This window comes from Mus caroli, unplaced genomic scaffold (assembly GCF_978045245.1).
Source record: "Mus caroli unplaced genomic scaffold, Mus_caroli_1 scaffold_4, whole genome shotgun sequence".
Taxonomy (NCBI): domain Eukaryota; kingdom Metazoa; phylum Chordata; class Mammalia; order Rodentia; family Muridae; genus Mus; species Mus caroli.
This window is the reverse complement of record NW_028227259.1, coordinates 674,628-702,592: the sequence shown is the minus strand read 5'-3', so window position 1 is coordinate 702,592 and position 27,965 is coordinate 674,628. Positions and strand designations below refer to the sequence as shown.

The following is a 27,965-nucleotide window of genomic DNA, read 5'->3' as shown; positions in this document are numbered from 1 at the left end:
TCTCATTATTTCTGGTTACATCTTAAAAGATGAATCCAGATTCAGTTTCTGTTGATTTATTCTTAAGTACTTCTAGTAAAAAATATTAGCTTTATTCCAGATATCTTAACCACAAGTATGACTGCAAAGTACTATGTCCCAGAGTCACCAAGCACTGGAAGAGGAAAAGGTGTTGAAGCAGCAGGCAACAATCATGGCCCTTCACACAGCAGAATCCAAGTGGCTACTGACTAGTCCAGGACAAGTCTAAGAACAAGGGAATTCATGCACGTTACTAAGTGTGTCGCAATCTTCACAGTTGAGCTCCTTTGACACTGCACTGGGTAAGGGTCCTGGTCTTCATGGACGCTACGGCGAGTCTGAGCTGGAGCTGGCAGCCTTCTTTTTCTTCTTCTTGCTGTGCTTCTTATGCTTCCTTCTCTTTTTGGCTTTGTCCTGTAAAGATAATTCCATGGCAGGCGTTATTACTGTGCCCACTTAAAACCATGCCAGTTAAGAACACCTTTACTTCTACTCCTAAGCGACTTACTATAAACAACCACAGACACAAGCACACTAGGTAGGCCTTTCTAGAAAAGCCCCACCAACCACAACTATGGGGACGAGGAGTTCCTGCTGGGTCTCAAAGACAGGGAAAAAACCTCTTGAGTCAATGGTACATTAGCAGCTCTCATTAGAAACTTCTAGAGAAAAGATGCTACCGGATAATGCTACCAATTGCTGCATCTCATGTTACAGTTTCTAAAGGAAAGCTCTGATACAGGAAAGACACATGCAACAAGGCATACCTGCTTTATTGAAATGGCAGGGTTTTAAGGATACAATATGTTTAAGTTGGAAAACTATATTAGTTATTAATACCAATTCATTAATATAAAATATTGATATACTGAAAAGTATATTTTATTTAATAAAATGTTTTTTTTTTTTAAAAAGATTTGTTTATTTTATGCATGTGATTACACTGTTGTCTTCAGATACACCAGAAAAGGGCATCAGGAGCCATTACAGATGATTGTGAGCCACTATGTGGTTGCTGGGAATTGAACTCAGGACCTCTGGAAGAGCAGTCAGTGCTCTTAACTAACCTCTGAGCCACCTCTCCAGCCCCCCCCCCCAACCCCCCACCTTTTTTTTGAGATAGGATCTCATATAGCCCAGGCTGGCCTTGAATATGCTATGTCACCAAGGTCACCAAGGATGATCTTGAACCCCTGATGCTAGGATTCCAGGCTGGCCTTGAATATGCTATGTCACCAAGGTCACCAAGGATGACCTTGAACCCCTGATGCTAGGATTCCAGGCTAGGATCACAACATCCAGCCCCATGCCCAACTTTTACAGGGAAATGGCTGCCTAGGAAAAGTGGTCAGATTGTTAGTGGACTAAAGGCTGCTGGATTTTGCTGAGCTCCAAGTCCTCTGAATGCTTCTGCTGCAGAAGGCATAATTCCAAGAAGCTGATACTTCAAAAGAGGCTTGAGCCCAGGTAAGGAAGGTAGAGCTCCCTCTTGTCTGCTACTGCTACAGAAGAATTTTGCAGCTTGCCTGCTTGGGGTACTGTTGAAGATGGAGCCACAGCTTTGTGCATAGGAATAGCCAGCCCCGGAGAGCTTTCTGTTTAAAAGCACACACTTAAACACAATTTCACAAAGAAGCCAAAGAGCTTCGATTTGAGCTCATATTTACTGTAGTGCTGGCATAGGAAGCACCCACCACAAGTCCACTCCCACTGAGTTCATCTACAGGCCTTCTTTAGCTACTCACTCCATTCTCTACATATAGACTTCTCCTATTTCATACTCTATTCATTGTATCTTGGAGAACTAGACCGTGCTAGGATGCTGGTAACAAATATACAGCACTACAAAGGACAAAAGTGCTGAAGTTTACACTAGACCTAGCCAAATAGTTTTCTAATCAATCAATCAATCAATCAATCAATCAATCAATCAATCAAAGTACAGCCCAAAACAGCCACCCAAATTATTTTCTCACTCAGAAAAGAATTTCATGTAACTGTGGTCACAAACTACAAGAAGAGATTGAGAGCCATGCACACCCAAGTGAAGCTGGTGCTTCAGAGGCAGCCCTTACAGTCAGTTATAAAGCTCTAGGACACGGTTAACGTGGACATACAAACCAAAATGTCCTCAGTCTTTCTCTTACCTCCAAAAAAGTGCCTTCAAAGGCCACTTCCAACACTCACACAGAGGGCCCTGACAATCCTTCACAGAGATGGTCTGTACTAGTCTCTGAAGTTATGAGCTATAACACTCACACAGAGGGCCCTGACAATCCTTCACAGAGATGGTCTGTACTAGTCTCTGAAGTTATGAGCTATAACACTCACACAGAGGGCCCTGACAATCCTTCACAGAGATGGCCTGTACTAGTCTCTGAAGTTATGAGCTATAACACTCACACAGAGGGCCCTGACAATCCTTCACAGAGATGGCCTGTACTAGTCTCTGAAGTTATGAGCTATAACACTCACACAGAGGGCCCTGACAATCCTTCACAGAGATGGCCTGTACTAGTCTCTGAAGTTATGAGCTATAACACTCACACAGAGGGCCCTGACAATCCTTCACAGAGATGGTCTGTACTAGTCTCTGAAGTTATGAGCTATTTTCTTTTTTTGGCCTGCTTCTCACCATATATATTCCCTTGCCTTAAACCCCCTTCTTTTCCTTCCTATCAATTTGCATAATGGCAGGGCTGTTTTTAAAAGAATATGGTAATTAGTTACCCATTCCATGTTGCCACTTTCAGTATACTTCTCGTTGCAGCTAATATTTTTAGAAGTCTTTTATTATTCTAGGTTTGGCTGGCCTGTAAATAATTTCTTTTAGAAGACTGAGATAATCACCATATTTTATTATAGCTTAAGAAAGTTAACTAGGGGCTGGAGATTTGGATCAGTGGTTAAGAGCACTTGCTATTCCTGCAAAGGGCTGTAATATCCAAAATAAATTCAAGACTACCCAGTACCTTCCCCCATCAAAAGGACTTTCCAAACTGTACTAGCAGGCCAAGTACACGGCCAGATAAAAAGCTGGCTGACTAAACAAATATAGAAACATAGTTTTAAATGGTCAAAAACAAGATCAACAGTCCCCCTGCCCCACCTCACTCTAAAAAAACACAAGGACAGACAAAATAAGAGTCACCCTACACAAACCAACCAATGTTTAAAAAGGTTATTGGCTAAACCATATTAAAACACGCCGAACTACCCTGGTGCCTATATCCGGCCCTTACAAAGGTATAAAAAGTGTGTTCTTTCTTTGTTCTGGGTCTCTCCTCTGGCCTTTGTGCTGAGAGGGGGTTCCCTAACATGTTGGATAAATAAAATCGTCATGTGTTTTGCAACGATGGCGGTCTCTGTGCTCTTTGTGGGTGAGGGTCTTTCGACAAGCTACATCAGCTCCCAGCACCAATAGGAAACTCTAGTCACAGAGGGTCCCATGCTTTACATCCCACGATACTCATGTACATTCCCTCAGGCAGGCCTTGTACAAGGAAAAGTAAAATGCAAAGTCAAATATAAGTTGGAGCATATATATGTGTGTGTGTTTAAATATGTAAATTATGTCATCTTCTAATTATATTTTTATTTATTTTGTGTGTTTTGCTGCACATGGAGGTCAGAGAACAACTAGTATCTCAGAGTTCAAACTCAGGTTGTCAGTGTGTCCTGTACACACTGAACCATTTCATCAGTCCCTTGAACTCTTATTTCTTTTCTTTTTTTCCCCCTTCAAAAATAGGATCTCACTGTGTAGCTCTGCCTGTCCTGGAACTCACTATGTCGACCAGGCTGGTCTCGAACTCAGAGAGATCCACCTGCCTCTGCCTCTGCTTCCCAAGTCTTGGAAATAAAGGTGTGCACCACCCCGCCCAGCTCTGAACTTCTATTTTTAACAGTAAGATACTGTAAGGGGCCTGGGATGCTTGCTTCCCTTCCTAAAACAGCTGGATTTTCTCCTATCCAGTAAGCAAAGGTGACAGACATCACATCTCCCCAGTACTGAATCCTTTCATTAGTGAACAGTGGGCCTGCTGTTGTCTATAAGAAAATAAGATACTTGCTGTTGTTCTCTCACGCTCTTCACCGCTTTTCTTCCTTTTAGCTTGCACCTACAAAGTTGAGATTTTTGTGAACAGAAGACAAACATGGAATTTGTACTTAGTGCATTTTAATCTTATGCCTAATATATCTTATATGTCCAAGTCATATGTAGAAATTTTTGATTATAAAATCACATTTTATGACTCCTGTCATGTATCAATAAAGTTTCAAAAATAAGAACAAAGCACCAACCATAACTTAAGATTGTAAATGTCTCTAAGAGCTGCCTTTTAGCATCAAAGCCAAGCCGTGGGAGTGGGGGGAAGGTGTTGTGAACTCTAGGATAGGCAGACAGTGCCTGGATCAGAGCTTCAGCTTAGTCCCTCTCTCAGTATTCTACACTGCCAAACACGGACACTGCTCTCTATATAGAGCAGCGGGTTAAAATCCTTGTAACAACTGCGTCATTTGTATTTCCTTCTGATCTTTTAAAGGCCGGTACACTGAATTGAAATTAAATCCAAAGTTGCCAGAGCCCATGCATATTAAATGTTAAGTACAAATATATTTTGTTAAACTTTCCTTATTGTTATACTGGATAAATGTTAAATACAACAGTCCTAGAAGTTAATAACTGCCGAAGTATTCAGTTGTCTGACATACCTGTTAGACAACTGTAAGACACAAACACATAAACAAGTCCTAACAATCTAAGGAAAAAAAGGATTAAAGGAACAGACACAAACAGTAGACACTGTTTGCTTGCAACTGGGTGGCAGTTCTGAGAGCTTGTCTCCATTTTGTCTACCATTCTGGAACACAACTGGTGGCAAAGATTTCTGAAGGCCACCTGTGAGGTGCCATCCAGCCTGAACTGAAGGTTCTATCTCCTGAGCTTATCATACACAGGCACTCACATAATCAAACACAATCTCGTCAGATTATACACTGGCATTTACTAGTTTCTTCTATTAGGAGACAGTGTATCTAGTTTATATTAGCTATGAGTTTCATTTCAAAGAGTATAAAAACTTCAATGATGAGACAGATGGGGTAGCAGGTGTGACAGGTCCGAGGGCCATCAACACAGACCAAAACCAAAGAAATAAAAAGGAGACTGGCACAAGTAAACAAGGAAGACACAAATGTGAGAGAGCAGGGAGCTAAGGGACAGAGTAGACAGACAAGATGAATGCCAAAGGACAGAAGCCCAGAGAAGCAAGACTCAGGAAATCAGCTCCTTCGGAAATGCCTAGACTGCATTTAAGACAAAAGACAAACAGCACACGTGATCCTTCTTTTGACTTTAACCATGACTGGATCTCCGTCGACTGCATTACATATAGCTTTTTCCATTTACCCAGATGAGTACATAATATTAAGAATCTGACATCGGAAAGGCATACAGAAACACTGTTAATTATCAAAGTGACAGTCACGTATGTCTTCTGGGAAACTTAACACTTACTCTGAAAGCACTGCTTGTCTCTACTCACCTCTCCACAGTCTGACTCTGACAGCGACTCAGATGATAGCGCTTTATCTCCGCACATCTTTCTCTTTTTGCTGAGTCCTTTAGTATCCTGCCAAAATAAATAGACGTATCCTGATTTTAAGAATACTCTGGCCGGGCGTGGTGGCGCACGCCTTTAATCCCAGCACTCGGGAGGCAGAGGCAGGCGGATTTCTGAGTTTGAGGCCAGCCTGGTCTACAAAGTGAGTTCCAGGACAGCCAGGGCTATACAGAGAAACCCTGTCTCGAAAAACCAAAAAAAAAAAAAAAAAAAAAAAAGAATACTCTGCCAAGTAAACTATGCAGTTCCCTTCCAAACTGAAAGGTTCAAGTCATGTGTGTATCTACTTGTCAGCACATGTGTGCATGTACAACAGTCAGAGAGCAGTAACGCTGGAAATCTATTCTCTCCTGAAACTTTGTGGTACTCAAGACTCAATTCAGACTGTGAAACCTGCACCAAAGGCCTCAACTGAGCCAGCACGAAAGCCCCGAGTTATATTTATAATTCCTCTAATTATTACAAATCATCCATTTTTTAATTTAGAAATTTCTGAAAATGGTGACAATTACCAGGATTTCAGTTTTGAATTCTACTAAAGCAATGCTTTTATTTAATAAATTGAAGCAACTCCATATCCATTTAGATCAGTGGTTCTCACACTATGCCTTGTGGCCCCTTTCGGGGGAGGTCATCAGAAGGCACAAACATTTATATTATGATTTATAGCAGTAACAAAATTACAGCTATGAAGTAGCAGTGAAAATAATTTTATGGTTGGGGTCACAACAATATGAGGAACTGTATTAAAGGGTCTCAGCATTAGGAAGACTGAGAACCACTGCTTTAGAAAATAATGTCTTCATTTCCTTAAATTAACAGATAACATTTTTAAGTCATAGGAAGCCAAGATGACGAAGAGCTAGGTCTTCTGTATTTTAATCCTTTTGTTTCTACTTGGGGTATCACCAGAAAAGAAAAACAGTGAGTAATTACCTCTTATGATTTAAAAGGATCCCTGTGTAATAACACTGGTATGTTTAGAGCATTATATTTTTAAAGATATATTTTATGTGTGCGTGCGTGCAGGTATCCATGGAGGCGGAAAGAGTCAGATTCTCTGGAACTGGAGCTCTAGGTACTTGTTAGCCATGCTATGTGGGTGCTGTGAACCTTGGGTCCAATGAAGAGAAGCAACTACGCTTAACCACTAAGCCATCTCTCTAACTCCTACATTCACATTTTGAAAACATCCTGATTTGGGACAGCAAAATGGCTCAGAATGTAAAGACCAGAAACTCACATAAAGGTACGAGAGAACCCACTTCACAAAGCTGTTTTCTGATCTACATACATACCACAGTACACAGCATCATTCCCTCTTATCATGTGCACATATGCACGTGCATATACACATTAAAAATTTTTTATAATGTACTTAGGGACTTAAGTAGACATTTTAAGAACTAAAAATCATGCAAACACCTCGTACAGCCAACTGTTCAGAAATGTAAATTGATGACAAACAATTTTGTGAGCAAAATGTTTAACTAAATTAAATATATCTACATTCTGGGAACCTAGAAATTACAGTCCTATATATGCATTAAAAAATTAAGAATAACACATAGGAACAAAAATAGTTAAGAAATACCCAGAGAGCCAGAGAGAGCTTAGTGATTAAGTGAAACTGCTGCTAGTGTGGAAGACCCAGTTTCAGTGAGCAGCACCTACATAGTGGCTTACAACTGCCAGCAATTCCAGTTATGGAGTATCTAATGCCCTCGTCTGGCTATCGTGGGCACCAGGCATGTACATGGTGTATGCACATACAAGAAATACACTTAAACACATACAAATAAATACAATCTTTAAAGTTAAAAGAGAAATATGCACTGTAGCAGTTTGTATTGCTGAAATCTGTAAGTAACCGGTGAGAGCTGGCTAGAGAGCTGGCTCAGTGGTTAAGAGCCTTTACTGCTCATACAGAGGACCCATGCTCAGTTGCCACAACCCATTACAGGCAACTCACAACTCCAGTTCCAGGTGATCCTTTATCCTGCCCTGGCCTCCACAGGCACAGACCTGAACACACACAGTGCACACAAACTCATGCAGACAGATACACAAGTAAATATATCTATACATCTTAAAAAGTGAAAATAGCCGGACAGTGGTGGAGCACACCTTTAATCCCAGCACTTGGGAGGCAGAGGCAGCTGGATCTCTTGAGTTCTGGGCCAGACTGGTCTATAGAGTTAAGTTTCAGGACAGCCAGGGTGACACGGAGAAACCCTGTCTCAAAAAACAAAACAAAACAACTGAAAATAATCTAGAGAAATAAGTAAATGGACTATTGTAAGCAAAAGAAATAAACTTGAAAACATCAAGGATGTCAATAGTAATGCTGAATAAAAAAGCTAGTTCCAGCACTTGCCTCTATTTTGAAAAATACAATGCCAAATGTTATTATGAGTACATATTAATTCTAGTCAGTATGAGGATGGCTGTTCTGAGTATGTGTGTCTGTGTATATGTATGAGATTCTATAAGTCATATTTGAAGTATTTAAAAATCATAATACAGCATTGGACTTGCAAACTTTATATGCCCCAGTACAGGGGAACGCCAGGGCCAAAAAGTGGGAGTGGGTGGGTAGGGGATTGGGGGGAGGGGGGGAGTGTATTGGGGACTTTTTGAATAGTATTGGAAATGTAAATGAGGAAAATACCTAATTAAAAAAATGAAAAAAAAATCATAATACAGGTGTTTCAGATTTTTACTATGTATTACGAAGTTTTAGTTGCACATATACTTTTCTGAAACATGAAAGCTACCGTTATTTTATAATGGCTCTGACTATCAGGAAATAATCACACTATACATCAATCAGCATTAATAACAGAGAAGTCGCTGGGCAGTAGTGGCGCACACCTTTAATCCCAGCACTTGGGAGGCAGAGGCAGGTGGATTTCTGAGTTCGAGGCCAGCCTGGTCTACAGAGTGAGTTCCAGGACAGCCAGGGTTGTACAGAGAAACCCTGTCTCGAAAAAAAAAAACAAAAAATAAAATAAAATAAAATAACAGAGAAGTCCCAAATGGAATCATGCAGCTACAGCCACAGCTGCTGAGGAGACCCCAGGAATCTGAAGCTAGCCTGGACAATACAGTGAGCCCCCATCTCATAAATAAATAAATTCATTACATTAATGTGACATGACATGCCATAAGAACAAAAAGAAGTCCCTGACACGAAAAGTGCTCACACACTGATCATCTCTCTCTCTCTCTCTCTTTTTTTTTTGGGGGGGGGGTGGGGGGGGTGGGGAGGCGTTTAAGACAGGGTTTCTCTGAGTCACCCTGGCTGTCCTGGAACTCACTCTGTAGACCAGGCTGGCCTCGAACTCAGAAATCCACCTGCCTCTGCCTCCCAAGTGCTGGAATTAAAGGCATGCGCCACCACTGCCCCAGCCAAAGTCTACAGCACCTGGTATTCCTAGGCAGTCTCCCATCCAATTACTAACCAGGCCCGACCCTGTTTAGCTTCAGAGTCCAGACAAGATCCGGCGCCGTTCAGGATGCTATGGCCATAGACTCATCTCTTAAAGTTATTAAGTGCTATATGAGAGCCTACCTCAAGGCAATGTAAAAATAGTTACCTTTTCTCTTTCAGTTACATCCTTGGACTTCTTTTTCTTTTTTGAACCATCCTAAACAAATATAAATAACTTTTAAATGTAGAAAATACAGTGTAAGTAAGTGTAGCCCTTCCAAAAATTATTTGACTCCTGACTAATAAAAATTTACTTCAGTATCAGCACTTTATTCTGAAAATAAAAGATCAACCTATTTTATGCATACCTGCACATAAGACAACAGGCCTTTTCTCTTATGTCACTGAATAAAACAAACCTATGTTCCCCTAAAACAATACCCATGTGTTTACTTTAGGGCTTTACGCCACTGCCTTTTGTCTCTGGTGGCCTCGTGCACTGGAGGTCTATAATCCATGTGGCTTTCTGCCATCCACCAATCTGACTAGCCTACCGTCCTTATCAGGAATTCTGTAATTCCTTTAGGTCTAGTGATTAACCTCTATCCTCATCCACGAGCTGAAAGGATTGCATGCATTAACCCTCACAGGTCTACACAGGTCCTACCACACAGGAGGCTTTTCATGAACACCACACTAGCTATCACCATCATAGGACTGCTGCCTTAAAGACATCCGAGATAACCAACAGTCTTTGAGGACTTTCTACACAAGAAATCTTCCTGGGGTGAGTGAAGCTCTTTCACAAACCACAATAGGACCTTTAGTTTCCTGAGGCCCCAGTGTTCCATGGGTGTCCTTTCTCTCTCATTTGGTATTGAGGACTGAACCCAGGGTCTCTTTCATGAATACCAGGCAAGCTATCACATTTCTCCAACAGGAATAAACAAGTGTAACTAAGGAAGGTGCAGGTACCGCACGCTGTCTACCACTCGATACAGACCTGGCAACTGGAATCAACACTTTTATAAACCACTGCACACTTTTTAAAAAGACTCTTAGCACAGAACAAATTTAGGTTAAAAAAAAAAAAAAGAAAGCATACTAGGCTAGGCATCAAAAAGTAATTAGCTCAACTTCTAATGTGTTTTTTTGTTTGTTTGTTTGTTTTGCCTAGAATTATAAATATTATTTTGAAAACAGAGAAAACACTATCATGGAGATTTGGGAACATAGAAACATGCATATGAAGAAGGTACCTGCAGATAAAAAGATGCCACATGTACAGCATTAAATACACCAGTCGACTGGTGCAGAACCTCAAAGTACAAAGTCAAATGTCGCTGGGCGTGGTGGGGGCACCCCATTAATCCCAGCACTCGGGACGCAGAGGAAGGGGGGGGTCTCTGTGAGTTTGAGGCCATCCTGATCTAGGTCTATAACAGAAAAAAACCCTGTCTCAAAAAAACCAAAACTCAAATCAAATGTGCTCCTTCTAACTGAAGTGATGCTAGACAGGAAGAGCAGACAGAAGGCGGCGGGCACGTTTTTGCTCTCAGCAGTCCAGTGCAGTCTCACCTTGCTGTCTGAATCGGAATCCGACTCCGAGGTCTCAGGAGACTTATGGCAACGGCTCTTCTTTTTCTTCCTTCTCTTTGTTTGTTTTTTATCCTACATAAAACATTTTTAGAAGCATTTGCTTTCTGTTTCAGAATATAATCTATCCGTTTAACTAATATGAATGTAGTAATGACCAGAGCATAATGAAAGGACCAGCTTATGAACATATTTTCCTCAATTCATATTTATAATACAATACTTTTCTATTTAAAGAGTCAAGTGATCTGAATTATATGCTTATAATTCCACCCAATGAGTCAAAAGCATTTTAGAATTTAAAAGAATCTACTATTTTAAGTGAACAAAGCAAACTTTTAAAAAAAGAAACACCAATATTTAAGCTCTCATCTCATTATTCATATATGGTACTCTAAGTTATGAATAATTATTTGAAATAAAAATGTCAACATGTCTAGCAGCAATTTCACAACAGGAGTCCCTCTGACATTCAAAAGCATCCCAGCGAGTCTTACCTCATCTTCGGAATCTGAAGAACTGCTGGAAGAATCAGAGCTCGATGAAGAAGAAGACGAATACTTGACCAAGCACAAAACAATTAAAGCTTGTGAGATGCAGGAATTGGTTTCTTTTACTAAGTCTCTCAAGCACTTAGTGAACTCAATCTAGTGTCTAAGAAACAGATGCCATATTCATAGGATTTAGAAGCTAAAATATAAAAGTCACCTCCCTCCCCCCAAAAGCTCAACAAAACAACAAGTGCAGCAACGAGCAACACTGTCCTCTGTAGCAGCAGCACTTCTTTCATGTCAGAGAGAGAGAGAGAACACCACCACCCATCACAGCCAGAGGACCTCTGGCTGCGTGATGAATCCACAGTCTAAGTTAGCTTTAGCATACAAGGAAAACCCAATCTTTCTTACTTTGCTTTATAGGCCCTTAGCTGTAACATTTAGAAAATAGAAAACTTTTGCTCACCCTACCAGATTTCTTCTTTTCTTTTTTCTTTTTCTAAGTAGAAAAAAAACGCAAGCCTGAATAAGTGGATGTGATTCTCAAATGAATTTATTAACACATCATTATGAACCAATGATAAAAGTGACAGTAAACAAAAAGTGGTGTTACCTGTCTCTTTTTGGATGAGCTCTCATTTCCACTTAATAATTTTTCTCTATGTTTTTCTAGTTCTTTCTTCCAATTCTGCAGAAAGGTTAAAAGGAAGATACGGTTACAAGTCAGCAAGCCGTCTCTGCTCTATCAGCACTCCCTACCTCAGCTTGCTCTTTTCAAACAAAGCATGCACTCATTTTCACCGTGTGCATGTCTGTGTAACATGTGCTTTCTCTGTGTAGCCCTGGCTGTCTTGGAGCTTGCTTTGTAGATCAGGTTATCCTCGAATCTGTTTCCACCTTCTGAGTGCTGGGATTAAAGGTGTGTGCAACCACACCCGGGCTTTAAAAGAACTTTGATAAAAGTATGTTTATAGTGGGTGGGCATGACACATACATGGGTGTAATGTATGCTATGGTACATGTGTGGAAGTCAGAGGATAACTACAGGTGGTTCTCAACTTCCATGTTTATGTGGTTCTGAAGACCAAACTCAGATCACCAGGCTTTCAAGCAAGTGTCTCTACTGAGTTCTTCTCTTATTTTCATAAGAAAGTATTCATTTACTCACAAACCTGACTTCAAATATTTAACAGTAATATTCATAAAATATAGACCCTTTAATGACTAAAGTACTATGATCAAATTCTTGGCTTATTAAAGTGAAACATAAAATAGATTTTATTTTTACTATAAGGAAAAGATCAGTCTATTTCTTTAAGAAAGTACTACCGGAGGATCCCGCAATACCTCTCCTGGGCATATATCCAGAAGATGTTCCAATTGGTTAAGAAGGACACATGCTCCACTATGTTCATAGCAGCCTTATTTATAATAGCCAGAAACTGGAAAGAACCCAGATGCCCCTCAACAGAGGAATGGATACAGAAAATGTGGTACATTTACACAATGGAGTACTACTCAGCTATTAAAAGGAATGAATTTATGAAATTCCTAGGCAAATGGATGGACCTGGAGGGCATCATCCTGAGTGAGGTAACCCAATCACAAAGGAACTCACACAATATGTACTCACTGATAAGTGGATATTAGCCCAGAAACTTAGGATACCCAAGATATAAGATACAATTTGCTAAACGCATGAAAAAGAACGTAGACCAAAGTGTGGACACTTTGCCCCTTCTTAGAATTGGGAACAAAACACCCATGGAAAGAGTTACAGAGACAAAGTTTTGAGCTGAGACGAATTGGACCATCTAGAGACGGCCATATCCAGGGATCCATCCCATAATCAGCTTCCAAACGCTGACACCATTGCATACACTAGCAAGATTTTGCTGAAAGGACCCTGATATAGCTGTCTCTTGTGAGGCTATGCCGGGGCCTAGCAAACACAGAAGTAGATGCTCACAGTCAGCTATTGGATGGATCACAGGGCTCCCAATGGAGGAGCTAGAGAAAGTAACCAAGGAGCTAATGGGGTCTGCAACCCTATAGGTGGAACAACAATATGAACTAACCAGTACCCGCTCCCCTCCCCCCCCCAGTTCGTGTCTCTAGCTGCATATGAATCAGAAGATGGCCTAGTCGGCCATCACTGGAAAGAGAGGCCCATTGGTTGTGCAAACTTTATCTGCCTCGGTACAGGGGAACGACAGGGCCAAGAAGTGGGAGTGGGTGGGTGGGGGAGTGGGTGGGGAAGCGTGTGAGGGACTTTTGGGATAGCATTGGAAATGTAAATGAAATAAATACTCAATTAAAAAAAACATAAAAAAAAGAAAGAAAGGCTATTTACAAACCTCATTCATTTTTTCTTCAAACTCAGCCAAAGCCTTGGAGCCCTTCTTTTTCTTTTCCAGCTGCTCCTTGACTTCCTCCCTTAGAACAGAGTGATAAATACAACGTAAGTGGGCGAATATAGACAGGATGGCATTTTAAAATATTATTTTAATATTGTAAGACTCCCTTTCATATTGATAGTTAAAAATTTCTTTGTTCACAATCATGTAAATAATCATAATAAGGCCTACTGGGTGATATTAATCACTCCTCGTCTAAATCTAGATTGCTTAAATATTACTTTGATTGACTCTCACAACAACCTAACAGGTACTTAACTTTACAGCATTACTTAGTACTAAGACAGTAAGACACCTCAGACACAATTGTAAGCTCTAAGATGAGCCAAGTCAACTCTGTCTTGTTCAACTGCTACATTCTACTAGTAAGACTATGAGATAAAAACCTGACATGCATATAGAGGCTTGGAACTCCCTGCCTTTTAGGACCACTGTCCTAAGGTGGGCATCTTGGAACTGGATTTTGGAGAGGTCTTACTATTCCCTTGCCTAAACTCTGTATGTGGGAAGATATAGTATAGTTTAGGCTGAATATCTTCTTTATTTCCAGGAATGTGGAGTTTGAGGATGTGACAGCAGAGGCTGACTAACCAAATGCCTAAAGATAACCACCTGCTGGTCTGGCAATGTCCTATATGCGCTGTCACAACTCCCTGCTAAGACTTAAGTGTACCTTGTGTGAGTCTACTAGGAAGAGCCTTGAAAGCCTTGCCTGGCCTCTGTAACAGTACCTTTGGTTGCCATTAGCAAGATTATCTGCCAAGACTCCTGTGAGTGCTTTTATGAATTACCCACCTATTGGTTGTTTTAAAAGGCTTCTGACACACAGACAAAACACCTGTTTGAGCATTTCCCCTTTAAATTCCAGCCCCTCTTAATATGTTATGGCGAAAGTAACACTTTATTTTGGGAACATTTCTGGAATGCTGCAGTGGTTAAGAACAAGACTTAACCACACTAGAGGAGGTGGACAGTGAGCTGGAAGGACTCCCCATAACATATGATAAGCATCAACTACAGTGGTCTGAATCTAAGGGTACCCTACAGCTGGTGAGATGTCACTTCAGGACTATAGTAACAGTAAGGATAGAATATTAAATAACAGTCCTTATAACTGTGACATCTCTTTCCAGAACAAGAGCTGGGAACAACACTGTACACACTCCTGTTACTCCACCCTGACCTCTAAGTGAATTTCAATGAAGGACACAATCATTGCCACTGCTCATCTTAAATTAAACAGCACAGGCTCTGTGAGACATTTTAGAGGCTAGGGAAGAGAGGGACAGGAAAGGTTTCCTCGAAGTGCTTTAGCTGTGCCAGTTGTCAAGTGTCCATGTTGTTTATGCATGTGAATCATATGTGCAAAAGAAAGCACATGTTAAATGTTACTTTAAAATATTACCCTGAACAAAAATTACTTCTAGATGAATCAAAGACCTCAATGTAAAACCAGAAAGGCTAAAACTGCTACAAGAAAGCATAGGCTGTGGCTTACAATATACAGGAACAGAAAACAACTTTCTGAACGGATCTCCCTTTGTCCAGGAATTAAGACCAACAATCAACAAATATGCTGTTGCATATCTGTAGAGCAGAGGAAACAACTGAGTGAAAAAGCCCACCAAGAATCTCTATCAGTTGTATTTTTGACAGAGGATCAATATCCAGATATACAAAGAAATTAAAAAAACAAACAAACAAACAAAAAAAAACCAAGAAAACAAAACAACATAAAAAAGGGAGTTGTGCCGGGAAGTGGAGGCGCACGCCTTTAATCCCAGCACTCGGGAGGCAGAGGCAGGCGAATTTCTGAGTTCCAGGACAGCCAGGGCTATACAGAGAAACCCTGTCTCGAAAAAACAAAAACAAAACAAAACAAAACAAAAAACAAAAAAAAGCAAGCAAGAGAGTTGTGCCACACAGGTAATAATGCTACCTGAAGGAGCCATAGATTATATAATGAAAATCTGAGTACCAGGCATGAGCCAAGGGGACCGGAGACACTACTAAAACAATACAGGTTATCACCTCTGCCTTTGGTTGCCTCCCAGAACTTGAAGGTAAGATTCGAGCTGGAACTGACCTGGGAGACTCCTTTCTGGGGACTGGCTTTCACAGTATCTGAAGGTGCCAAGCGCAAGCCCCCAAGGGAGAAAAGGCAGTGGTAAAGCCCATGAACCACAATGATCAGAGGGCATCTCCTACTGGTCCAAGAGTGGCACCTTTAGCTTGGAGGTTGCCACTAGCTGTGTAATTGGACTTAAGGCCCATGTAGGAGGGAATTCACAATACTGCAAACATAGCTAATAACTTGTGGTTGTTATGGTCACAGACTCTGTAGGAGAACTGAGTACTGCCATTTTCCTAATCCTATAAAATTTCTAACTACATTCTACATACATACCCTTATATCCAGATAGGGGTAGCTCTCACCCTCAACAATGCAACCTCTACACTTAAGGCTCAGGGAAAATTATAGAAGAGTAGCAGAAAGATTTTAAGAGCCAAAGGACCAGGATGTCTACTGAGAGATAGTAGTGTTTTCTAGACATGACAAGGAAGCTGCACCCATGAAATCAATCAACAATATAGTTGCCTAAATAAGATTTGCATAATGAAAACACAGGAAGCCAAGCCAACTTCAATGAGGAGGCTACAGATACCCCAAGGGCAGAGGCATAAAGGGAGCATGAGTCACTTTTCCTTAGGGATGAACTTCCTGATAGGTCATCCAACCCCAAGTGGCTAGCCCTGAACAGATGTGCCTATGAGCAATAGAAAACGAACTCAATTCAATAGGGTGCACATGGGTTTAACAAGATTAAAGAAGGTCCAAATTTGAGAAGGAGTAGGAAGGGAAAACAGAGCTGGGAGGGGGAAGAGAGAAGAATGGAAATTATGTAACTACAATACCCATGTATGAAACTCCAGAAAATCAGTAAAAATCACTTGTCATTTGGCAAGTGCTCAACAATCAATAAAGGCAGCAATGTTAAACTTATAAACAAGTAAAATGAGAAATACCAGGTAGGCCTTGGTCGATTCAGATAATCCTGGATTGTTGGTCCTGAAGACTGGATTGGACCCCTTGATCGAGCCATTGCTATTGGATTCATGTAGGCCTTAAGAAAAAAAACAAGAATTAATTCCATTAAAATAGCTACTAAGAAAAGTCACTTATATCTAGCAGCATTATTATAAATGAGTACTATATCCAACTAACTAACCTAATTAATCAAGTTATTACAAAGCCAATGTAACCTACAAAGCCCTGAATGTTTGTGGATAAGTAGTTCTTCCATGTAACACATGTTGCCAAACTTTACCAGACAGCTGATGACTTATGATCCTGTTGCCTTTAGGGTAACTTTTCCTAAAACCTAGGAACCTGTGAGTGTGAGCACACACACCAGGCTCACTACCAAGGAAAGGAAAATGCTCTAACTTACTGTTATTTCTCCTACTCCACGAAGCACTGTGTCAATTTTATTTTCAAATTAACATCAAAATTAAATGATAATCAATAACAAAAATGAGGATTTCATAAAATGAGGCAATTCATAGTGACACATACCTGCAATTCTAGCACTCTGGGGCTAGAAGCAGGAAGGGAAAGAGTGGCTACATGATATTTTATCTCAAAACAAAAACAAAACCCAAAATAATTTTTGAAAAATGTAAACTGTGTCTGGGTGCTTTGCCTGTATGCCTACACCAAGTCCACACTGTACCTGGGGAGGTCATGGTCAGAGCCTCTGGAAACGGAGTTACAGATGGCTCTGAGTCACTGCAGGACATCTAGGCCCTCGACAACAACAGCCGGTGCTCTTAACACCTAAGCCATTTTCTCCAGACTTCCACCCAAATTTAAAATGTGCAAGAAAGCACATTACTAACCAAAGAAAAGACAACAAGCCACAGAGTGAAAAACCATCTGCAAACCATAAGAGAATAATGCCCAAGGTATATAAAAAGTCACTACGACCCAACAACAAAACCCCTCATCATCTAATTTAAAACGTGGAAAGGACTTACAATATTCTTCCAAAGTTACTCTGACAATGGCCAAAAGTACATGAAAGAATGTTCAGTGTCACTAGGAAGGCTATTGTCAAACACCAGAAAATCACAAGGACTGTGAGAAATAAAGAAACTGGGACCCTTTGTACACTGTTGGTGGGAGTATAAAATGGAATAGCTATTGTAGAAAATAACTTGGATGCACCTGGAAAAGTTAAGCATATGACCCTCCAGTTGCCATATCCAGGTACTACATGTACCCAATGCCAAGCAGACTAATGGACATCGGTGTTCACAACAGTCAAAGGGCAGAACAAAACTAACATCCACCCATGGACGACTAGATAAACAACACACACCCCACTCAACTTCTAAAGAACCAAATTCTAGTCCTGATCCCCTATTTGCACTTTCTGAGTAAAGAGATGACAGACATGAACCAGATCTAATTTTCCATGATGCTGGGAATCACATTCAAAGCTCTGTACCTGCTCGGCAAGGACTCTATCAACCGAGCTATATCCTATACCACGCACAAGAAATTAATAAAAAAATGATGCTCTCTCTGTATTTTACAGTTACTAGAGTAGGATAAATACACATTTCAGTGACCCCCCTCCCCAAAAACACTGATATAAAATAAAGCAAAAGTTTCTTTGTTTAGTGATGGTTTCTGGCAAGGATGTTGATTTTCTAAAATCTGCTGCAGATACAGAATCTGTTTTGTTTAGAGGCAGGCTCTCCCTAAACAGCTGTAGGCTGTCCTGGAGTCTGAGTGATCTTGCCTCATCTGATGATAGCAACCGTGAAGCGCCATACCAGACTCAGCTTCAACCTCTTGATCTTCATACTGAGTTTCCCCCAACTTAGTTCAAGTCGATAAATGCTCACAAACTCTTCTTTCTTCCCTCTATCTAAATAATAAGAACTCAGGCTAAACACACTTGAAAGCTCTAGAACAAAAAGAAGCAAACACACTCAAGAGTAGTAGATAGCAGGAAATAATCAAACTTAGGTTGAAATCAATAAATTAGAAACAAAGAAAATACAAAGAATCAATGAAACACAAGAGTTGGTTCTTTGAGAAAAATCAACAAGACTGACAAACCCTTAGCCAAATTAACTTAAAAGGCAGAGACAGTTTCAAATTAACAAAATCAGAAATGAAAAGGGAACATGACAACAGACACCAAGGAAATCCAAAGATTCATTAACTCTTACTTCAAAACCCTGAACTCCACAAAATTGAAAAATATAAACAAGATAAATCATTTTCTTAGCATGTTAACACTTACCAAAGCTAAATCAAGATCAGGTAAACAATCTAAATAGACCTATAACCCCCAAGGAAATAGAAGCAGTCATTAAAAGACTCTCAACAAAAAAAGGCCCAGGGCCAGATGGTTTATTGCAGAATTCTACTAGACCTTCAATGAAGAGCTAATACCAATACTCTTCAAATTATTCCACAAAATAGAAGGAACACTGCCAAACTCATTTATTAGGCCACAGTCACCCTGATATCTAAACCAAACAAAGACTCAACCACGAAAGAGAATTTCAGACCAATCTCCTTATGAGCACTGATAAAATATTTACATACAATTCAAGAACACAGCAAAAACATCATTCACCATGATCAAGTTTGGCTTCATCTCAGAGATTCACAGATAGTTCAACATATAAAAATCCATCAATGTAATTCACCATATAAATAAACTGAAAGGAAAAAAGGCTACATAATTATCTCATTAGATGCCAGGAAAGCCTTTGACAAAATCCAACACTCCTTCATGATAAAAGTCATAGAGAGATCAGGGATACAAAATGCATAACTAAACACAGTAAAGGATATATACAGCAAGCCAATAGCCAACATCAAATTAAATGGAGAGAAACTTAAAGCAATTCCACTAAAATCAGGAACAAGGCTGTCCACTCTCTCGTTACCTACTCATTACAATACTTGAAGTTTTATCTAGAGAAATAAGACAACTAAAGGATAGAAAGGGGATATAAGTTAGAAAGGAAGTTGTCGAAGTATCACTTTTCGCAGATGATATGATAGTATACATAAATGACCCCAAAAATTCTACCAGATAACTTCTACAGCTGATAAACACCTTCAGCAAAGTAGATGGATACAAAATTAGCTCAAGAAATAACACCTTTCACAATAGCCAAATATAACATAAAATATCTTGGTGTATGTAACTATAACCAAGAAAGTGAAAACCTGTATGACAAGAACTTCAAATCTTTGAAAAAAGAAATTGAAGATATCAGAAGATGAAAAGGTCTCCCATACAGTACAGTAGGATTCACACAGTAAAAATGGCCATCCTACCAAAAGCAATGATCAGATTCAACACAATCCTCATCAAAATCCCAACACAATTCCTTACAGACTTTGAAAGAACAACACTCAAAACAAAACAAAACCCAGGATAGCTAAAACTATCCTGTACAATAAAAGAACTTCTGGAGGTATCATCATCCTTGATTTCAAGCTGTACTACAAAAAATAATAATAAAAACCACATGATACTGGCATAAAAACAAGGCAGGCTGATGAATGGAATCAAACAGAAGAACCAGAAGTAAACCCATATACCTATAGATGCTTGACTTTTGGTAAGAAGTCAAAACCATACAATGGAAAAAAAGCATCTTCAAAAAATGGTGCTGGTCTAACTGGATATATGAATGAAGAAGAAAGGAATCAAATCCTTATTGATCATCCTACACAAACTCAAGTTCAAGTGGTCCAAAGATACTATTAGCATAAAACCAGATTCACTGAATCTGATGGAAGAGAATAGTCTTGAACATACTGGCACCGGAGATAACTTCATAAACAGAACACCAATGGCTGTCACTAAGATCGACAATTAATAAATGGGACTCATGAAACTGCAAAGCTTCTCTAAGGCAAAGGACACCATCAAAAGGACAAAACAGCAACCTACAGAGTAGGAAAGATTTTCACCAACTCTGCGTCTGACAGAGGGCTAATATCCAATATATATTATTTTCAAGAAATTAAACACCAACAAACCAAATAACCCAATTAAAATATGGGGTACAGATCTAAAGTAAATTCTCCAGAGGATTCTCTATTGCCCAAGAAGCACTTTAAAAATGGTCAACATCCTTAGCCACCAGGGCAATGCAATCACAACAACTCAGATTTCATCTTACACCTGTCAGAATGGCTAAACTCAAACACTAAGCCACAGCTCAAGCTGATGAAGATGTGAGTAAGGGTGACAGCCCTCTATTCCTGGTTTGAAGGCAAACTTGTATAGTTCTTTGGAAATCAATTTGGTAGTTTCTCAGAAAACTGGAAATAGATTGACCTCAAGACCCAGCTATACCTCTCCTTGGCATATACACAAAAGATGTTCCACTATACCACAAGGACACGTGTTCCAGTATGTTTGTAGCAGCTTTATTCGTAATAGCTAGAAACTAGAAACAACCTAGATGTCCCTCAACCAAAGAATGAGTAAAGAAAATGTGGTATATTTACACAATAGAGTATTACTCAGTTATTAAAAATAACATCATGAAAATTTCAGGCAAATAGATGGAGCTAGAAAAGCTCATCCTGAGTGAGGTATCCCTGACCCAGAAAGACACACATGGAATGTACTCACTTGTAAGTGGATATCAGCTATAAAGAAAAACCATTCTACAACTCACAGACCCAGAGGCTAAGTAAAGGGAGGGCTCAAGGGAGTGTGTGTGTAGAATCTCAGTGAGAGGGAAATAGATTAGACATGGGAGTGGATGGAGGGAGAGAACTGGGTGGGAGAGGAGGCATGGATGGAACAGGAGGAATGGGGAGGATGAAGGGAAAGAGTACTAGACACGGGTAGGGGGCACATCTCTGGGATGAGCTAGAAAACTAGGACAATGGAAACTCCCAAGAATCTATGAGGATGACTGTAGCTAGGACTCCTAACAATAGGGAATATGGAGACTGAACCAGCCATCTCTTGTAACCAGGCAAGACTTCCATTGGAGGGACTGGAACACCAATCCAGTCACAAAACCTTTGACCTACAATTTGTTCTGCCTACAAGATGTGCAGGGGTTAAAAGAAGCAGAATTTGAGGGAAATGACTGGCCCAGTTGAGTCCCATGCTATGAGCGGGAGGGTACCCCTGACACTATTAATGTTATTCTGCTATACTAGCAGACAGGAGCCTAACATAACAGCCATCAGAGAAGCTTCACCCAGCAACTGATGAAAACTGATGCAGAGACCACAACCAAACGTTAAACCGCAGCTTGGGGAATTCTGTGGAAGAGGGGGAAGAAGGATTGAAGAGGGGTCAAGGACACCACAAGAAATCCTACAGAATCAACTAACGTGGACTCATAGAGATTGAACTGCCAATCAGAGAACATGTATGGGAAGGACCTACACATGTAACAGTTGTACAGCTGAGTCACCATGTGGGACTCCGAAAGAAGGAGCAGGGGCTGTCTCTGAGTCTGTTGCCTGCCTTTGGATTGGTTTTTGCTTTCTGGGTTGCCTTGTCTAGCCTCAATAAAAGAGGCACCCAGTCTTACTGCAACTTTGTATGTCAAGGCTGGTTCATACCCATGGGAGGCCTCCTCTTTAATGAGAACGGAAGGAAGAGGATGGAGGGAAGGGGAAACTGACCAGGATGCAAAGTAAATAAATAACTATATAAAAAATAATAACTTAGGCTAAAGGTTAGGTTAATTAGGTTAATTTTAAGGTCTCTCTTACTACTTAACATTTGTTGTACTTTATCAAAACTTGTAAAAATGACCAACATTTCCACCTAGGTAACAAATGTGACAGAGCTGAGATTTCTCTGGCAGAGTAAACAATACAAAGCCCACCACTGAGCAGCAAATGCTGGGAATCACTTCCACTAAAACACCTGGATGCCCAGAAACCTTCGACATACGTTTCTGACAAGCAGGGAGGAACATTAGAATTTGTAATGTTAGGGGTATTTAGAAAATGAAGACAAGATCTGGGTATCCAATGCAATGCAAAGATACAGAGACGCTGTGTATGTGTTTATAACCACAGGCTGACACGGGCTGTCTTCCTCGTGTGCTCTCCACCTTATTTTTGAGATCGGGGCTCTCACTGAACCTGGAACTCATGAATTTAACTACACTGGCTGGCCAGCAAGGCTGAGATTCTCCTGTCTCTACCCCCAACCCCACGCTGAGATTAAAGATGCACACTGCTGTATCTGGTTTTACCTGCGTTCTGTGGAGTAAGTCCTCAGGCTTGCATGGCGAGCACTTTCCTCACTCACCTCCCAATCCCAGAACTTTTGTTATTTTGTTTTTATATAAACATAGACTCTCAATTAACAGAAATGTCAACTGACTAACAAAGCTGCTGATTCACATCACACGAACTACATCCACCGCTTGTACAACAGTATGGTAAATATATACGACATTATTTTGTTAATTTAGGTGTATGTATCTTTGAAGGCCAGAAAAGAGCATCAAATCCTTGGAACCGGAGTTCCAACTGTTTGTGAGTTATGAGTGCTGGGAACCAAACCCAGGTTCTCTGCGAGAGCACTAAATACTCTTAACTGCAGTCACTTTAGAAGTACCTAATGGTAAACATTTTAAGTTTAAAACTGTAAATTATTTCCAAAGAGTGAAATTATAGAAAAAGGCCATCCCAACTAAATTACCACAAGAGCAAAAAACGAAAACACCTAGGCCATCATCAAATTGGGACTCATGAGATACACTGAAGTGTATGGGCCTCCTAAGTGAAATACTATGTCGTCAGTGAAAAGTAGATCTATAGTTTTTGTGATTTGGAAAGATTTTCAAGGTTCTAAAGTGAAAAGGAAACTCAGTTGCAAAAAATAAACAAAACAATAAGCATCACAGTAAATAAATAACAAAACAGGGATACATGTAACACCAAATGAGGAGCTATTCCCCTCAACCATTTTATTTTTGACTATGTGCATATGCTTGAGTGTGTGCACTGGAGTGCAGAAGCCTGTAAAGGACGGATGACAAGTCAGTGTTGCACCTCTTGGAGCTAGAGTTAGAGACGGTTACAGACCATTTGATGTCAGTGCTAGGAACCATGTTCGGGTCCTCTTCAGGAGTAGGATGAGTAAGCTGGTGAGCCATCTCTCTTTCCAGCCACCCCCCTTCATCATTTTATATGCTGAAGATTAAGTGAAGTAATCCACTACATTGATAAAAGAAATACTAACGGCTGGGGAGATGGCTTAGCAGGTAAGAGCATTTGCTTCTCTTGCAGAGGATCTTGGTCCTCATGGCAGCTCTTAACTGGCTGTAAACCCTAGCCCAGGGAATCTTACATCCTCTTTTGGCCTCTGGTGCCCAGTGCCAATGGCAATCAGAAGAGGGCTAAAACTGCCTTAGAACAGAGTTACTGAGAGGTTGTGAGCTGCCATGTGGGTGCTGGGGCGCAAACCTGTGTCCTATGGAAGAGCAGCCAGTGCTCTTCATCACTAGGCCATTGCACTCACCCAACTTGGTCATTTTAAATACTGCAGCCTTGGCTGGAGATGCCTCAGTAAATAAAAGCATGTGCTTCCAAGCCTGAAGACTCCGATTGTTCTCTGGGACCCACATGGTGGACAGAGAGTACTGACTCTGGAAAGTTGTTTCCTGGCACACACAACCCCACACATACACATACAAAAAATTAAAATGTAATAAAAATTACAAAAACAAATACTTTTGTAAGTCACATATTCATATTACATATGACTATAAATGTCTGTGGCTCCAAACTGCTGTATAAGTTCAAGTAAAAGAAAATGATTTGTTATTGTAACTCAAGGGAATACACACATGCGTAGGCACCAAGAGAGCACTGCAGTTTGATGCTAAAGGGACGAGCAGACCCTGAGTCATTGCTCTACTTTTACCTAGAGAATATATCCACAGGTTATCAAAAAGAGTATGAAGCAAGCATCCAGAAAACAACAGGTACAAAGGTACTTTGAGCTTCAGTCCTTTACAGATACCAAGAACTAAAATGGCCAGTTAAAAAAGCCTCAAGAAAAAAAAAATTTTCAGAATGTAATCCGTGATCCTGGAGGAGCATGTGTCAGACAGTGCAGGACTGTAACAAAAGTACTCTGGTCTTGCCAGGTACTGGTAACAGGAGGTTACCCATGCGTGGGAGTGCAGGCAGGCAGGCTTTCACACATCACACAACTCTCTGTCCCTTCTAGTCAACTGTTCTGTGAACCCAAAGCGTCTCTGAGAGGGCTGGAGAGATGGCTCATAGGTTAAAGTGCATACTTGTAAAGGACTCAAGTTCAGTTCTCAGTAGCTTCAAAGGCTGTAAGTACAACTTCCAAAACAAACAAACAAACAAACTTCACAACAAAACAAAATAAAAATTACACTTCAGGAGAGAGAGAGAGATGGCTCAAGTCACCAAAACATTTTTATACCCAAGCCTGATGACCTGAGTTTGATCCTGGTAATCTACATGGTAGAAGAAAAATTCTTGCAAGTTGCTTGCTGGCCTTCATAAGCTTACTGTGGTAGGTGTGCACACAGACACACAAAATAAATAAATAGGAATAAAGCCAAAACAACTGTTCAACATGAGATCTAAAGGGATTTCTGTTTGTTTTTAATTTGCATCTATCTGTGTGTCTCTGTGTGTAGCTGTCACAGATATCACAAGAGGGCACTGGATCTCCTGGAGCTGGCATTACAGTGGGCTGATGTGGGTACTGGGAATGCAACTTCAGTCCTCTGCAAGAGCAGCACAGACTAGGCCTCTGGCTCTTGCTTTTAATCCCAATATTCCATAGGCAAAGCAGGCACAGGCCAGCCTAGTCAGGTCAGTTAGGGACAAACACAGAGACCATCTCAAAACAAATAAGCAAGCAAGCAAGCAAGCAAATATTAATAGGAAGGAAGAACAAAAGGATGGACGAATGGACTTACATATGGACAGTGGCCTGTGTTCCTACTCTCCAAGCATTACCCCAGTCCTCTAAAGGATTGGTTGCTTTTGTTTTGTTTTGTGTTTTTTAATCCCCAATCCTATAATCTTTAAAACCATGAGGGCATCATCAATGTAAGAAAAAGAACTGGATTGCCTCTCAATTTCTAGAGAACAACAACAAACGTCAGAACAGCTAGTATTTTCAGAGGCAGACACTCAAAAACTATGGAACTAGTAAAGAACAGTGATTGTGGTGGATTGAGGAGCAGGTGTGACTGAAGCAAAGTCTTTCAAAGTGCTGGCAATGCATCATAGTGGTTGATGTCATTAATAATGTGTCTAAAGACATAAACACTATGCACAGTATCATAGGATTATGTGATTCCAGAAAGATAACTGCACGTTCACCTGTATCTCTACGGTGGGGGATGTTGATGATGGAGAAGTGTATGTGTGGGACCAGGAGTATAGGATAGCTGTGGTTTAAAAGTCCTGTTAAAAAGTGAGACTTTGGGGCCGGTGGTGGTGTGAGGGGCTGGGGGAGATATCCAAATCCATGAGGTACTGAACCAAGTAGCAAATGATACAAGTTCTGGTCACAGTTTAAGCATCCTTACCCTAAGTATTAGTTCTCCATTACATCTCCCACACCTCCCACCTTTTGGTGTAATGTTTTCAGTCTTAGAATCTTTTAAGTGCAAACAAAATGCTACCAGAACATATTGTGCGATGACAACAGAATAGTACAGAGCTGTCTAAACAAGACTAATTTCATAGGTTTTGAAAATGCCTTAAGGAATGTATAAGTAAAATTTTCCAGTAAAATGAAAGTCTGGATTTCAGTAAGAAACTGTAATAATGTCTGTAAGCAAGCCTATAACCTTTAAAACCACGATAGCATCATTAATAACAACAAAACAAAACAGAAAAATCTCCAGGAATCAGGTGAGATGTGTCTGAGGACATTAAGAGTCCAAGCACTACGTCGAACTCAGGATGCCCACGCACATAGACCATTTCAACTCTATTCTACGGTCTCGTCCTGAAGCCAGGAGGAAAGTACATTCCTGCACAGTGCGAGCAAGGTTAGTGGCCATCGAGCTTCCACGACAGAATGACAAGGAACTAAAACTGGACGTTTTGTTTTGTTTGTTGTTGTTGTTGTTTTTAAGACGGAGCGGGGAACACTATCATTTCCCGGGCAGCTCTTTAGGTACCCACTCGCGTTCGCTTGGGCAGTTGCCTTTGTGGTCAAGCGGTGACTAAGGAGGACTCCCATTCCCACAGGTAGAAACTTGGGTTCAGAAGTCACTAACTTCCGAGGGCACCGGAGTCTGGAGTACCCCAAAGCCCTCATCCCTGTCCCCCACCCCCATCCCCGTGGTCCCGCTGCGCTGGGTCTGGGCCTCTCGGCACCGGCGGCGGCGGCTCCGGCTCATAGCCCTTACCGCTGCGGGGCGACAGGCCCCAGGGTCGGCCGAGCAGGACGCTGAGGACCGGCAAGGCGCACGCGCACCGCACGGCGCGGGGTCTCGGGGCCCCAAGTGCGACGCGGCCGCCAGCCCCGCCGCGACGGGCGACGGCTTCCGCTCGTTCGCCTGCCGCCCGGCCCCGCCTCACTGCTCCGTTTTCCCCGCCGAATACTCACCACGCGATTATCCCGTTTCCCCATGGTGGCCGGCTGAAGGCGCGGGAAGCCGCCGAGGGAGCAGGCCCGAGAAGAAGCCGAAGCGGCCCGCCGCGAGTCCTCTTACCACCTCTATGCCCCGCCCAGAGAGCGGCGCCCCGCCAATCCGGGGAGAGCGTATGCGCCACGGCGCCCCCTGGTGGTGCGGAGGACAGCCCGGCGCTAGCGACCGCCTGCAGTTCCCAGGAGCTGCCGCAGGATTCCTGTGACCCACTTAACCACTCTGTAGTCACATAGGTAACTCAGTTCCTGGGTATCCAATGCCCTCATCTGACCTTTGTGGGTACCAGGCACACGTACTGCACACATGTGGGCAAACACATAAAGTAAGTCTAACGAAAAAAATTGTCATAAAACTTTAAAAAATGAGTCTGGGACCAGTCAAATATAGTTAAGACATAATCCTTATCTTTAAGGGGTGTGTTTATAAACTCATAGGGGGAGATAAACACACACAGGTTAGACTTTACTGCTTTGGTGCTATGGTATTATCTGGACTGGACCTAAATTTCAGAAGTGGTCTAGACTCTAGAGACTAATCAATACACCATATTCTCTGAGTATTCACAGGCTTGGAAAAAGTGACTTATGGATTCATGTCAACATGAATGCATCAGGAATAAAATCGATCAGAATCCTTTCTGAAATTTTAGAAAATGGAAATATGTGACTTTCATTATACTGCAGAAAAT

General features: G+C 41.1%; 1 protein-coding gene and 1 pseudogene across 1 annotated transcript; both read right to left on the bottom strand.

Moving 5' to 3' along the window:
• Positions 1-70: 70 nt before the first annotated feature.
• On the bottom strand, positions 71-27,350 carry Fam133b (family with sequence similarity 133 member B). Its single transcript, XM_021163241.3, has 11 exons — positions 27,235-27,350; positions 16,616-16,713; positions 13,529-13,607; positions 11,785-11,859; positions 11,638-11,670; positions 11,175-11,237; positions 10,660-10,752; positions 9,248-9,298; positions 5,571-5,657; positions 4,095-4,142; positions 71-435 (listed from the first exon to the last, which is right to left on the bottom strand). The coding sequence occupies exons 1-11, from the start codon at positions 27,256-27,258 to the stop codon at positions 349-351; spliced, it is 738 nt and encodes a 245-aa protein (XP_021018900.1). The 5' UTR covers positions 27,259-27,350; the 3' UTR covers positions 71-348.
• Positions 9,064-9,183, bottom strand: LOC115031253 (5S ribosomal RNA; annotated as a pseudogene).
• Positions 27,351-27,965: the final 615 nt, after the last annotated feature.